The following is a 14820-nucleotide window of genomic DNA, read 5'->3' on the forward strand; positions in this document are numbered from 1 at the left end:
TCTTTATTCTGCTCTGCACTAGTTACTTCCACTATTTTATTTTCCAGGTCACTTATCCGTTCTTCTGCCTCAGTTATTCTGCTATTGATCCCATCTAGAGTATTTTTCATTTCATTTACTGTGTTGTTCATTGCTGTTTGTTTCATCTTTAGTTCTTCTAGGTCCTTGTTAAATGTTTCTTGCATTTTGTCTATTTCCAAGATTTTGGATCATCTTTACTATCATTATTCTGAATGCTTTTTCAGGTAGACTGCCTATTTCCTCTTCATTTGTTAGGTCTGGTGGGTTTTTATCTTGTCCCTTCATCTGTGGTGTGTTTTTCTGTCTTCTCCTTTTGCCTATCTTACTGTGTTTGGGGTCTCCTTTTTGCAGGCTGCAGGTTCGTAGTTCCCGTTGTTTTTGGTGTCTGTCCCCAGTGGCTAAGGTTGGTTCAGTGGGTTGTGTAGGGTTCCTCGTGGAGGGGACTAGTGTCTGTGTTCTGGTGGATGAGGCTGGTCTTGTCTTTCTGGTGGGCAGGTCCATGTCTGGTGGTGTGTTTTGGTGTGTCTGTGGACTTATTATGATTTTAGGTAGCCTCTCTGCTAATGGGTGGGGTTGTGTTCCTGTCTTGCTAGTTGTTTGTCATAGGGTGTCCCGCACTGTAGATTGCTGGTCGTTGAGTGAAGCTGGGTGTTGGTGTTGAGATGGAGATCTTTGGGAGATTTTCGCCGTTTGATATTATGTGGAACTGGGAGGTCTCTTGTGGACCAGTGTCCTGAAGTTGACTCTCCCACCTCAGAGGCACAGCACTGACTCCTGGCTGCAGCAGCAAGAGCCTTTCATCCACATGACTCAGAATAAAAGGGGGAAAAAGTAGAAAGAAAGAATTAGAAGAAAGAAAGAAAAGAAAGGAAGGAAGGAAGGAAAGAAGGGAGGGAAGGAGGAAGGAAGGAAGGAGGGATCGAGGGAAGGAAGGAGAAAAGAACGAAAGAAGATAAAGTAAGATAAAATAAAGTAAGATAAAATATAATAAAGTTATTAAAACAAAAAATATTAAGAAAAAATTAAAGAAGAAAAAAAAACGGACGGATAGAACCCTAGGACAAATGGTGGAAGCAAAGCTATACAGACAAAATCTCACACAGAAGCATACACATACACACTGACAAAAAGTGGAAAAGGGGAAAAAATCATAAATCTTGCTCTCAAAGTCCACCTCCTCAATTTGGGATGATTCGTTGTCTATTCATGTATTCCATAGATGCAGGGTACATCACGTTGATTGTGGAGCTTTAATCCACTGCTTCTGAGGCTTCTGGGAGAGATTTCCCTTTCTCTTCTTTGTTCTCACAGCTCCCGGGGCTCTGCTTTGGATTTGGCCCCGCCTCTGCATGTAGGTCTGTTCTTCACTCAGACGGGACGGGGTTAAAGGAGCAGCTGCTTCAGGGAGTTTGGCTCACTCAGCCCGGGGGCGGGGGCACGGAGTGCGGTGGGGGGGGTGGGTAGCTTGTGGCAGAGGCCGGCGTTACGTTGCACTAGACTGAGGTGCACCGTGCGTTCTCCCGGGGAAGTTGTCCCTGGATCCTGGGACCCTGGCAGTGGTGGGCTGCACAGGCTCCCTGGAAGGGGGTGTGTGGTTAGTGACCTGTGCTCGCACACACAGGCTTCTTGGTGGCGGCAGCAGCAGCCTTAGCATCTCTTGCCAGTCTCTGGGGTCCGCGCTGTTAGCTGCGGCTCGCGCCCATTCTCTGGAGCTCCTTTAAGCAGCGCTCTTAATCCCCTGTCCTTGCGCACCAGGAAACAAAGAGGGAAGAAAAAGTCTCTTGCCTCTTCGGCAGGTCCAGACTTTTCCCCGGACTCCCTCCCGGCTAGCCGTGGTGCACTAACCCCCTGCAGGCTGTGTTCTAGCCGCCAACTCCAGTCCTCTCCCTGCGCTCCGACTGAAGCCCGAGCCTCAGCTCCCAGCCCCACCCGCCCCGGCTGTTGAGCAGACAAGCCTCTCGGGCTGGTGAGTGCCGGTCGGCCCCGATCCTCTGTGCGGGAATCTCCCCACTTTGCCCTCCGCACCCCTGTTGCTGTGCTTTCCTCCGCGGCCCTGAAGCTTTCCCCCTCCATCACCCACAGTCTCCGCCTGCGAAGGGGCTTCCTAGTTTGTGGAAACCTTTCCTCCTTCACAGCTCCCTCCCACTGGTGCAGGTCCCGTCCCTATCCTTTTGTCTCTGTTTATTTTTTCTTTTGCCCTACCCAGGTATGTGGGGAGTTTCTTGCCTTTTGGGAGGTTTGAGGTCTTCTGCCAGCGTTCAGTAGGTGTTCTGTAGGCGTTGTGCCACGTGTAGATGTATTTCTGGTGTATCTGTGGGGAGGAAGTTGATCTCTGCATCTTACTCTTCCGCCATCTTCCCCTCGTCTTCTGGTCTTCCTGTCTGACCACGGTCAAACTTTCTGGCTCAACATCTGGATTTTTATTTCCAAAAAAAAAATTTTATAATTTTAGGAGACCAAGGAGGTGAGCTCTATGACAAAGTGAAATAGAAATACAAACTTATAGAACAGTATTTTCAGATTATGATGGAGTCATAGCATTTCCTAAAAATTAGGAATATCTTATTATCCTTCATACCCCACTAGGGAATGCCTATATTTTGGATTCGTTCACTGCAGTACAAGTTATTGTAAAACAAAAATTGGTATTCACTAAATTTTTTGTTACTCTTAATAGAGGTCTTGGATTTTTTTGATCTGTTTTGTCTATGTAATCCTGATTCTGTTAATTTCTATATTAATGTCTCAATGCATTTGGAATCAACAATAGACATTTTAAAAGTGATTAAAGACAAATACATATGAGAAGTTCAACTCATAAAGTATTAAAAAACTGAAAACCAAATTGGTGTTTTAATTTCTTGTCGAGTTAAAGTTAGTGAAATATACAAAATAATTATTGCTTTTCAGTGAATATATAAATTATAGTGTGTGCCTCATTATATATTGGATTTTCTAATTTTGTTATTTAGAACAAACTTAAAGTCAGTGCAAAAGTAATTTATTCAGTATTTAATTTATTTATATCAGACTATATATCATGTTGAGTACGTAAAATTAAGTCAACACAGTCTTATAAGAAATTATATTTTGGCATTTTATTTTTGATTGAGTGAAAACTAAGATTAAATTACTGAATTTTGCCTAATATCATAATTAATCTTTTACCTTTTTTAAGGAATTGGTCAAGGTGTTCCTGTGGTGGCACTTATATTTGAGGGTGGGCCAAACGTTATCCTCACAGTTTTAGAATACCTTCAGGAAAGTCCTCCTGTGCCAGTCGTCGTATGTGAAGGAACAGGCAGGGCTGCAGATCTACTAGCATATATTCATAAACAGACAGAAGAAGGAGGGTAAGTGTATGATTACAACATATTTTTAATAATTTTATGTAAAGAAGCTGTGGTTTTTAGAATATTAGATTCATTTCAGTGTTTTAATAATATGAAAATACCTTCTTAAGTCTTGAGGAAATAGCCTGTCTGATACATTATTGGAATGAATTAAAATATAAGTCTTTGTAGTGGACAGTTTTCAAAGACCTGTTAAATAGACAGAGGCACGTATCTTTTGACGCAACAGTTCCATTTCTGATAATTGTTCCTACAAATGTACTTGCACACGTGAAATAACATATATAAAGTTACTCAATACAGTGTGGTTTGTAACAGTAAAAGATTGGAACAAAATAGAACATTTATATCAAGGGGACTAGATAAATAACTTAAGGTACCTCTGCACAACGGAGTAGTTTGTAGTTACATAAGGTATCTGTATATTAGATTTGGAAAGATTACCAAAATATATATGTAAAAAAAGGAAAATGTACAGTAACATGTAGATTTTGGCACCTTTTATGAAGGAAAAAAGACAAGGAGATGATTGTATGTATTGAAAGAGATCCTCAAACATTATACAAAGTAATAGTGCTTCTTGAAAGCAGTTGAGGTGGAATGGCTGATGGAAGACAGTGGGAAAGACACTTTCACTATGAATTTTCACAGTTTTATATTTTATATTATATTTTTGAGCATGTAAATATATTCCGTATTGAGAAAAAGAAATAAAAGTGCAAATGGGCTGATATTTAACACATTTTGTTAAAATACTGCTTTTTACACCATATTATCTTAAAATTATCTTTATACACTATCTTACATGATAAGATACTGTATAACTGATAACATTAACACATGCCTTATAAAAAAAATTAGAAATAATTCAAAGAGAAAAATCACTCCATTCCATTTTCCACCCTTATGACTTATAGTAGGAGTCTAATGAAGGAGAAAATTTCACTCAGGGTCAAGTATTTAATATTAATACAGTATCTTTAAATGTCTTGCCTGGATCCACTAGGACTTGATATTAGATTCTGCAAATAATGGAATTTGAAATCAGTGGATTGAGTTATGTTTCCTCTTACTTTAGGAATCTTCATGATGCAGCAGAGCCTGATATTATTTCAACCATCAAAAAAACATTTAACTTTGGCCAGAGTGAAGCAGTTCATTTATTTCAAACACTGATGGAATGTATGAAAAGAAAGGAGCTCGTAAGTACATTTCACAGAATAAGCCTTTTTTTTTTTAATATAAATTTATTTTGGCTGCATTGGGTCTCCATTGCTGTGCGCGGGCTTTCTCTAGCTGCAGCGAGCGGAGGCTACTCTTTGTTGTGGTGAGTGGGCTTCTCATGTGGTGGCTTCTCTTGTTGCGGAGCACGGGCTCTAGGCACATGGGCTTCAGTAGCTGTGGCACGTGGGCTCAGTAGTTGTGGCACACGGGCCCTAGAGCACAGGCTCAGTAGTTGTGGCGCACAGGCTTAGTTGCTCTGCAGCATGTGGGATATTCCCGGACCAGGACTTGAACCTGTGTCCCCCTGCATTGGTAGGTGGATTCTTAACCACTGCGCCACCTGGGAGGCCCAGAATAAGCCTTTTTATTTCATTCAAATACATTCTAAATTGGATAAATGCTTTTTTATTTTTTTAATTTTTAATTTTTTTTTTATTTTTTGTGGTACACGGGCCTCCCACTGCCGCGGCCTCCCCCGTTGTGAAGCACAGGCTCCGGATGCGCAGGCTCAGCTGCCATGGCTCACAGGCCCAGCCACTCCGCGGCATGTGGGATCTTCCCAGACCGGGGCACGAACCCGCGTCCCCTGCATCGGCAGGCGGACTCTCAGCTGCTGCGCCACCATGGAAGCCCTGGATAAATGCTTTTTAATTAATTAATTAATTTTTGGCTGCTCCCCATGGCTTATGGTATCTTAGTTCCCTAACCAGGGATTGAACCCAGGCCCTCTGCAGTGAAAGCATGGAGTCCTAACCACTGGACCTCCAGAGAATTCCCAATTGGAGAAATACTTTTTTAAAAACTTTGGATTTAAAATTTTAAAATCTTTTCTAACCATGTAAAGATGTCATTTATAATTTTGTTCAAGCTAAGAGATAGCATAGAAGGATTATAGGGTTTTTTTAAATTAATTTATTTAATTTATTTATTTACTTTGGCTGGGTTGGGTCTCTGTTGCTGCGCGCGGGCTCTCTCTAGTTGCTGTGAGCGGGGGCTGCTCTTCGTTGTGGTGTGCGGGCTTCTCATTGTGGTGGCTTCTCTTGTTGTGGAGCAGGGGCTCTAGGTGCACGGGCTTCCGTAGTTGCGGCACGTGGGCTCAGTAGTTGTGGCTCATGGGCTCTAGAGCACAGGCTCAATAGTTGTGGCGCATGGGCTTAGTTGCTCTGCAGCATGTGGGATCCTCCCGGACCAGGGATTGAACCCGTGTCCCCTGCATTGGCAGGTGGATTCTCAACCACTGTGCCACCAGGGAAGCCCCTAGAATATAGTTTTTATATGGTGTGGAGACATGTATTACACTTCTATTTTTGGAAAAGTTTCATAACTAAGCCTCAGTAGATTATGTTCAGGATCAAGGAAGAACTCTAAAGAGTTATTATTGGCTTCTCTAAAATATATTTGGAGGAAAAACCCCTATTTTCCTCTGAGTGAGTGCTCAAATTAAAGATCAGTGCTGCTTCACTATTGATGCTATGTGTAAAACAGATAACTAATGAGAACCTGCTGTATAGTATAGCACAGGGAGCTCTACTCAGTGCTCTGTGGTGACCTAAATGAGAAGGAAATCCCAAAAGAGAGGGGATATATGTATACGTATAGCTGTTTCACTTTGCTGTACAGTATAAACTAACACAATATTGTAAAGCAATTATACTCCAATAAAAAAAAATAGAGACCAGTGTTGCTTAATTTCAGTCATCTAGACATGGGCTTAAGTTTACAGAGACAAAAAATTTTAACAGTTCTCTAAGTAGGTGGATGATAACATGGTTTGATCTGCTGTTTTCTTTCATGCATTTCATTTTTGTATACTGTGAAATGAAGTTAGTTGAAAAATTCGTATTGGGGTTATAACAATAGACTTTTATTTTATGAAAAGGTTATTAAATGAAAACCTCTCTCTAATGGTATTATGTTTCAAATAATTTTAAATAAATTTCCAGTAAAAGGATTCAACAAAACACTTCTCATTCAAGAACACATATATTTACTTGAACTGAGTAAGTGTCCACTCTGCAGAAGAAACAGCAGGATTTACTCAGATTAGTAATCTATAGCCTTAGCTCATAAATTGCTTATTCTAGTAATGGACATAAAATATATAAAAAATTAATATAATATGAAACCAAACATTTTGAATATACTTGAATTTTATTTTTTTTTAATTTATTATTTATTTTTAGCTGCGTTGGGTCTTCGTTGCTGCGTGTGGGCTTTTTCTAGTTGCAGCGAGTGGGGGCTACTCTTCGTTGCAGTGTGTGGGCTTCTCATTGCAGTGGCTTCTCTTGTTGCGGAACACAGGCTCTAGGCGCGCGGGCTTCAGTAGTTGTGGCACATGGGCTCAGTAATTGTGGCACACGGGCTCTAGAGCGCAGGCTCAATAGTTGTGGCGCCCAGGCTTAGTTGCTCCGCGGCATGTGGGATGTTCCTGGACAAGGAATCAAACTCATGTCCCCTGCATTGGCAGGTGGATTCTTAACCACTGTGCCACCTGGGAAGTCCCTACTTGAATTTTATTTGGTAAATGATACAAATTCTTTAATTTTCTGTGTTTTGATTGTAATGAAATTATTCCTGACTCAAAAAAACTATATCTGCCAAGTAGTTTGCAGTTACTTTGCGATTTATATGCCTTATGTCTTAGCTTATAAAATATAAAGGCATAATATTATGAATTGATCTTTAAATAGATTACTGTTTTCCACATTGGATCAGAGGAACATCAAGATATAGATGTAGCAATACTTACTGCACTGCTTAAAGGTAAGACTTAAAATTTGTTAGGTCTTTCATTTATGGTGTTTTTATATAAGTTAGGATTTTTTAATTTGACTAAATGTTTGAGAACTGAATTTTTCAATAGTTTTTCTTTGAAAAAGACACAGTGTTCACTTTCTTTGACAAATTTGCTTTTGTTTTTAATCTTATAACTTTTTAAAAAGTTCATACCAGGATTTATGCCATTAGACCTATTTAATTATCCTGTTAAGAATGTGTCAAACATGTCACATTTTTAATTGGCTGAAAAATAAGTGTTTAAAAGTAATAGAGTATTAGTTAATAGAAATTAAGGATAGCATTCTTAAATGTGCTATTTTCATTAGGGAGGAAAATTTGGAAAGAAAACTAATGGTATCTTCTAGGACTAAGGGGTTAATGCACACGCAGTTGAATTGTTTTCCTCTTATTATCTTTCCAAAGACATCTAACTGATAAGACAAACAATACTGTAGTGAAAAATCTTTTCAAAAATTAGAAATTAAAATGTTGTTCTGTCCGAGTACCTGAAAGTCCAATATGCAGTGAGGTGGCAGAAGCAGAGCAAGAGGGCACTATCTTATCATTCACAAGAATTTCCCAAATATTAGACTACAATGAATTGCCAATAGATCAGACATTTGAAAAATACTATAATAATATATAACATATTTACATCATCTGAGAATAAGAGATCATAAGTAATAGGAAGCCTAGAAACCATAAAGGGCAAGATCAATAAATGCGATTGCATAAAAATAAAAAATAAAAAGAGAGCACCTAATATTTGCTGTGTACTTTCTGTGTACTAGCTACTGTGCTTTAGTGGTTTATGTTGTTTACCCTTGTGACAGCCCTAAGAGGAAGATTTCCTATTATTTTCCTCATTTTATAGATGAGAAAACTGAGAACAGGAATGTGGAAGGATCACAAAAAGGTGTTGTAAATTAGTAATAAAAAGATGAATACCTCATGGAAAAATGAGCCAAAATTTAAGTAAAAGATTTTAGCAGAATACAAATACTTGGGGGAAATGTGGAAATGATGGAAAGATGTTATAATTTAAAAAAAAACATAAATTAAAAAAAAAAAGCTTTTTATCCTCCTACTGGGTATTTGTATACTCCTGATGGATGGTATAACCTTTCTGTAATATATTTTGGCAGTGTATCCAAAGCTTTAAATTATATACCCTTCTACACAGCAATTTGGCTTCTACGGATTCATCCTGTTAAATATGTGCACAAAGATACACTCACCAGAAAATTCAAAATAACGTGAAATGTCCACTAGTTAGAATATTTGTTGAATAAATTTTAGTTCACCTTTAAAAGGTATTTATATATATATAAGGTACATCTGTATGTACTGTTATTGAAAACTAAATATGATACATAAAGCAGGCTGAGTATTTTGTATAGTATGACCTGCTTTTGCATAAACAATTAAAAGTATATGTATGAACTTATATATGCACAGAAAACACCTGTAAGGATATTTTTCATAATATTAACAGTCAATACTATCGCTGTGATAGAAACAGATCATCTTTCTTTTCTATTCATTCTTGTGCATTCTGAATTGTTTGCGATGGATGAGGCTGTGTCTTTTCTATAGTTGGAAAATAAAAGTCCTCAACCCTGGGGTAACCTTATCTTTCTGAGGCAGGCTACCTCTGAATAGTGACTGACACCAGCTGTGTAATTAAAGGGGGAGGAGGGGAATTAATAAGTGTTCATATTTTATGGAGATAAATTAATTGAACTTGTCGACTGTTTTCTTTATTTGATTAGGCACTAATGCATCTGCATTTGACCAGCTCATCCTTACATTGGCATGGGATAGAGTTGACATTGCCAAAAATCATGTATTTGTTTATGGACAGCAGTGGCTGGTATGTAAATAATCTATATAAACAGTATAATTTAATTAAGCTAAGTTAATATCAAAGTATTTGCTGCAACTGTTACCTAACTTGACATTTACCTGTCAGTCAAAAGTGCAAACTTATTGTAGCCAAACATTTCTGCAACATTCAGATCCATTTAGGATTTAATAAGTTCTATTTGCCTCTTGATAAAAACTGTGTTTTTTATAGGGTATAGATCTTTAAAAATCCTGTAACTGAAAAAAGTTTTAGAAATAGTGCTCTTTGCATCTGTGTTTGTCAGGAATGTTGGCCTGTAATTTTCTTTTCTTCTGGGGTCCTTGTCTGGTTTTGGTATCAGAGTAATGCTGGACTCATAAAATGAGTTTGGAAGAGTTTGAAAAGGATTGGTATTAGTTCTTTGAATGTTTGGTTAAATTCACCAGTGAAGCTGTCTGGTCCTTACTAGTAATCAGACTGTTCAGAATTTCTATTTCATCATGATTTGGTCTTGATAGGTTGTATGTTTCTAGGAATTTATCTGTTTCTTCTAGGCTGTCCAGTTTGTTGGCATGTAATTATTCATATTAACCTCTTAATGATCCTTTGTATTTCTGTGGTATCAGTTGTAACATCTGTTTCATTTTTGATTTTATTTATTTGAGTCCTCTCTTTTTTTTCTTCCTGAGTCTAGCTAAGGGTTTGTCAATTTTATCTTTTCAGAGAACTAGTTCTAGTTTCATTCTAGTTGTCTTTTCAATCTGTTTCATTTATATCTGTTCTAATTTTCGTTACTTTCTTCCTTCTACTAACTTTGAGTATCGTTTGTTCTTCTTTTTGTGGTTTCTTGAGGTGTAAAGTTAGGTTATTTGAGACTTTTCTTGTTTTTTGAGGTAGGCATTTATCGCTGTGATCTTCCCTGTTGGAACTGCTTTTGCTGCATCCCACAAATTTTGGTATGTTATATTTCCATTTTTGTTTCTCTCTAGGTACTTTTTATTTATTTATTTATTTGGCTGCGTTGGGTCTTTGTTGCTGTGCGTGGGCTTTCCTCTGGTTGCGGCGAGCGGGGTCTACTCTTCGTTGCAGTGTGCGGGCTTCTCATTGCAGTGGCTTCTCTTGTTTTAGAGCACGGGCTCTAGGCACATAGGCTTCAGTAGTTGTGGCACGCAAGCTCTAGAGTGCAGGCTCAGTAGTTGTGGTGCACGGGCTTAGTTGCTCTGTGGCATGTGGGATCTTCCTGGGCCAGGGCTCGAACACGTGTCCCCTGCATTGGCAGGCAGATTCTTAACCACTGCGCCACCAGGGAAGCCCTCTCAAGGTACTTCTTAATTTCTCTTTTGATTTCTTCTTTGACCCATTGGTTGTTGAGTAGTATGTTGTTTGATCTTCATGTATTTATGAATTTTCCAGTTTTCTTTGTGTAATTTCTAGTTTCATACCATTGTGGTCAGAAAAGATGCTTGACATGATTTCAGTCTTCTTAAATATATTAGGACTTGTTTTATGGTCTAACATGGTCTATCTTGCAAAATTTTCTGTGTGCACTTGAGAAGAATGTGTATTCTCTTGCTTTTGGATGGAACGTTCTGTATATCTGTTAAGTCCATTGGTCTAATGTGTCATTTAAGGCTGATGTTTTCTTACTGATTTTCTGTCTGGATGATCTCTCCACTGATGTAAGTGGGTATTAAAGTCCTCTATTATTTTGTATTGCTGTTTCTCCCTTTAAGACTGTTAATATTTATTTTATGTATTTATATGATCCTATGATGGGTACATAAATATTTACATATATTGTATCTTCTTGTTGAATTGACCCCTTTATCATTATGTGCCATCCATCTTTGTTTCTTATTACAGTCTTTTTTTTAAAGTTTATTTTGTCTGATACAAGTAAGCTTCCTTTTGGTTTCCATTTGCATGGAATATCCTTTTCCATTTCTTCACTTTCAGTCTATATGTGTGTCTTTACATCTAAAGTGAGTGTCTTATAGGCAGCGTATAGATAGGTCTTGTGTTTTTATCCATTCAGCTACTCTGTGTGTTTGAATTGTTGAACTTAGTCCATTTGCATTTAAAATAATTATTATAAGTATGTACTCACTGATATTTTGTTAATTGTTTTCTGACTGTTTTTGTAGTTCCATTCTGTTCCTTTTTTCTCTCTCTCTTGCTCTCTTCTTTTATGATTTGATGACTTTAGTGATATGCTTATATTTTTTTCTCTTTGTCTTTTGTGTATTTGTCTTTTGTGTATAGGTTTTTGCTTTGTGTTTACTATGAGGGTTACATATAATAACTTATATCTGTAATGTCTATTTTATGTTGATAACCATTTGTTTGATCCCATTCTAAATCTCAACATTTTTATTTTCCTCTTTTCTGTTTTTCATGTCACAGTTTACATCTTTTTACCTCAAGTATCCCTTAACTAATTATTGTAATCATGGCTGTTTTTACTACTTTTGTCTTTCAACCTTTATTCTAACTTCATAAGTGATTAATCTACTATTTTTACTATATATTTACCTTTTCAGTGAGATTTCTTTCATGTGTTTTCTTGTTACTAATTACCACCCTTTCTTTTCAGCTTAAAAGAAGCTCCTTTAACATTTCTTGAAAGGCTGGTTTAGTGGTAATCAACCTCTTTAGCTTTTGCTAGTTTGGAAAAGTCTTTCTCTCTTTCAATTCAGAATAAGAATTTTTGCCAGGTAGAGTATTCTTGGTTGGAAGTTTTTTCTTTCTGTACTTTGAATATATCATGCCACTCCCTTCTGGCCTGCAAAGTTTCTGCTGAAAAATATGCTGATAGTCTTATGGAGGTTCCCTTGTATGTAACAAGTTGTTTTTCTCTTGCTGCTTTTAATATTCTTTCCTTGTCTTTAACTTTTGGCATTTCAATTATGTGTCTTGGTGTGAGTCTCTATAGGTTCATTTGAAACTCTCTGAGCTTCCTGTATCTGGATGTCTGTTTTCTTCCCCAGGTTAGGGAAGTTTCAGCCATTATTTCTTCAAATACAATTTCTGCCCCTTTGTCTCTCTCTTCTTCTGGGAACCCTAAAATGTATCAGTCCATTTGATGTTGTCCCATAAGTCCCTTAAGCTAACTTAACTTTTTTAAAAGTTCTTTTTGCTACTCTGGGTGAATTACACTATCTTGTCTCCAAGTTGACAGATCCTTTCTTCTGCTTCATCTAGTCTGCTCTTGAACCCTGTTAGTGTATTTTTCAGTTCAGTTTTTTATTCTTCAGCTCTGTGACTTCTATTTGGTACTTTCTTAGATTTTCCATCTCTTTGTTGAAGTTCTCACTGTGTTCATTCTTTTCCACAATTTGGTGAGCATCATTATAATAATTACTTTGAACTCTTTATCAGGTAAATTACTTATCTCCATTTCATTGAGGTTTTTCCCTGAGGTTTTATCTTGTTCTTTCATTTGGAACATATTTCTCAGTTTCTCCATTTTACTTGACTGTGTTTTGGTTTCTGTACAGTAGATGAAATAACCACCTCTTCCAGTCTTGAAGAAGTAGCCTTGTGTAGGGGATGAGCCTTGTCAATCAACCTTGACTCAGCTTTTTGTTCTTTCTCAAACCTTTCTGCTTGTTCAAGCAACGTATTGTATTTTTACTAGCTCCCAGTAGTGGAGAATGTGCAGTTACCTATCAGGGTCCCTAAGGGGAGTATTTCAGCATCCAGATTCAGACTGACTGGAATCCATACCCTCAGACAACATCTTTTGAAAATCTTCAGAATATTTAGGAAACTGAATTCAACAATACTTTCAAAGGACCATATACCATAATCAAGTGGGATTATTCCGGGGATCTGCAAATCAGTCAACGTGATATATCACATTAAGAAAAACGATGATAAAAATCGTATAATCAACTCAGTGGATACAGAAAAAACATTTCACATGATTCTATATCCATTTATGATAAAGACTCTCAACAAAGCAGGTATAGAGGGAAGGCACCTCAACATAATAAAGGCATATATGACATAATAAAGGCCTACAGCTAACATCATATTCAATGGTGAAGAGTTGAAAGCTTTTCCTCTAAGAACAGGAACAAGACAAGGATGCCCGCTCTTGCTACTTTTATTCAGCATAGTATTGGAAGCCCTAGCCACAGCAGTTAGGAAGGAAAAAGTAATAAAAGGCATCTAAATTGGAAAGGAAGAAATAAAACTGTCACTCTTTGCTGATGATATGATACTATGTGTAGAAAACCCTAAAGACTTCACCAAAAAACCGTTAGAACTAATAAATGAGTTCAGCAAAGTTGTAGGATACAAAATAAATATGCATGAATTTGTTGTGTTTCTATACACTAATAACAAAATATCTGAAAGAGAAATTAAGAAAACAATCCCACTTGCAATTGCATCAAAAAGAATAAATTACCTAGGAATAAATTCAACCAAGGAGGTGAAAGATCTGTGAACTAAAAACTATAATATGTTGATGAAAGAAATTGAAGAAGATACAGAGAAATGGAAAGATATTTTGTGCTCATTGATTGGGAGAATTAGTATTGCTAAAATGTCTATACTACCCAAAGCAATCTACAGATTCCGTGCAATCTCTATCGAAATTCCAATGGCATTTTTCACAGAAATAAAACAAGCAATTCTAAAATTTGTATGGAACCACAAAAGATCCTGAATAGCCAAAACAATCTTGAGAAAGAAGAACAAAACTGGAGGCATTATGCTTCCTGATGTCAGACTGTGTCACAAAGCTATGGTAATTTAAACAGTATGGTATTGGCATAAAAATAGGTATATAGGTCAGTGGAACAGAATAGAGAGCCCAGAAATAAACTCATGCACATATGGTCAATTAATTTACGACAGAGTAGTCAAGAATATACAATGGGAGAAGGACAGTGTTTTCAATTATTGATGTTGGGCAAATTGGACAGCCACATGCAGAAGACTGAAACTTGACCACTGTCTTATACCACACACAAAAATTAATTCAAAATGGATTAAAGACTTGAACATAAGACCTGAAACCATAAAACTTTTAAAAGAAAACATAGGTGGTAAGATCCTTGACATAGGTTTTGGTGATGATTTTTTTAATTAACCAGACTAATACAGGAATGTTATTGTTGGTAACTTAAAACCCATGGGGAACAGAAGAACACCCCTTACAAGTACAGGATAAGAAAAGAAAGGAGAGAAGACCAACTGAGCAATAGAGTAAATGTTGTTAATGTTAGAATAAGTTAATAACAAATCAGATTTGTATGTGATACGAGAAAGTAGGAGATAATCTTAACTAAAATAGGAATAACATGCCATGATCAATTATAGGCTGTTAATATATGAGAAATTGAATAAGTATTACATTCTTATAAGTTAGTTGTGCCTTGTTTTTAAGTGCAATGCCAAAATATTTTCCTTGTTATGAAATAGAACTGAGTGGTGAAAAAAAAATGACAGAAAACATATCTGCTGTCTGATCATCATCCATCATGCATAAGGCGTGCATTTAGTCTGTATGCTAAAAAGATTTTGGAGACCCTATCCTTTGCAAAGTAATGGAAATCGGGTAGATTGGGTAAAGAAATGGTAATAGAA

At 37.2% G+C, this 14820-nt stretch overlaps 1 protein-coding gene across 3 annotated transcripts in view; it reads left to right on the forward strand.

The window, feature by feature from the left end:
* TRPM7 (transient receptor potential cation channel subfamily M member 7) overlaps positions 1–14820 on the forward strand; it is a 122136-nt gene that overhangs the window by 44169 nt on the left and 63147 nt on the right. For all 3 annotated transcript variants that reach the window (XM_030842838.2, XM_030842840.2, XM_060294268.1), the window contains exons 8-11: positions 3200–3374; positions 4453–4576; positions 7289–7361; positions 9149–9249. In XM_030842838.2, the coding sequence (XP_030698698.1) occupies positions 3200–3374; positions 4453–4576; positions 7289–7361; positions 9149–9249 (473 nt within the window). The remainder of the gene's footprint in view (positions 1–3199; positions 3375–4452; positions 4577–7288; positions 7362–9148; positions 9250–14820) is intronic.

The sequence above is a fragment of the Globicephala melas genome, chromosome 2, assembly GCF_963455315.2.
Source record: "Globicephala melas chromosome 2, mGloMel1.2, whole genome shotgun sequence".
Lineage (NCBI taxonomy): Eukaryota > Metazoa > Chordata > Mammalia > Artiodactyla > Delphinidae > Globicephala > Globicephala melas.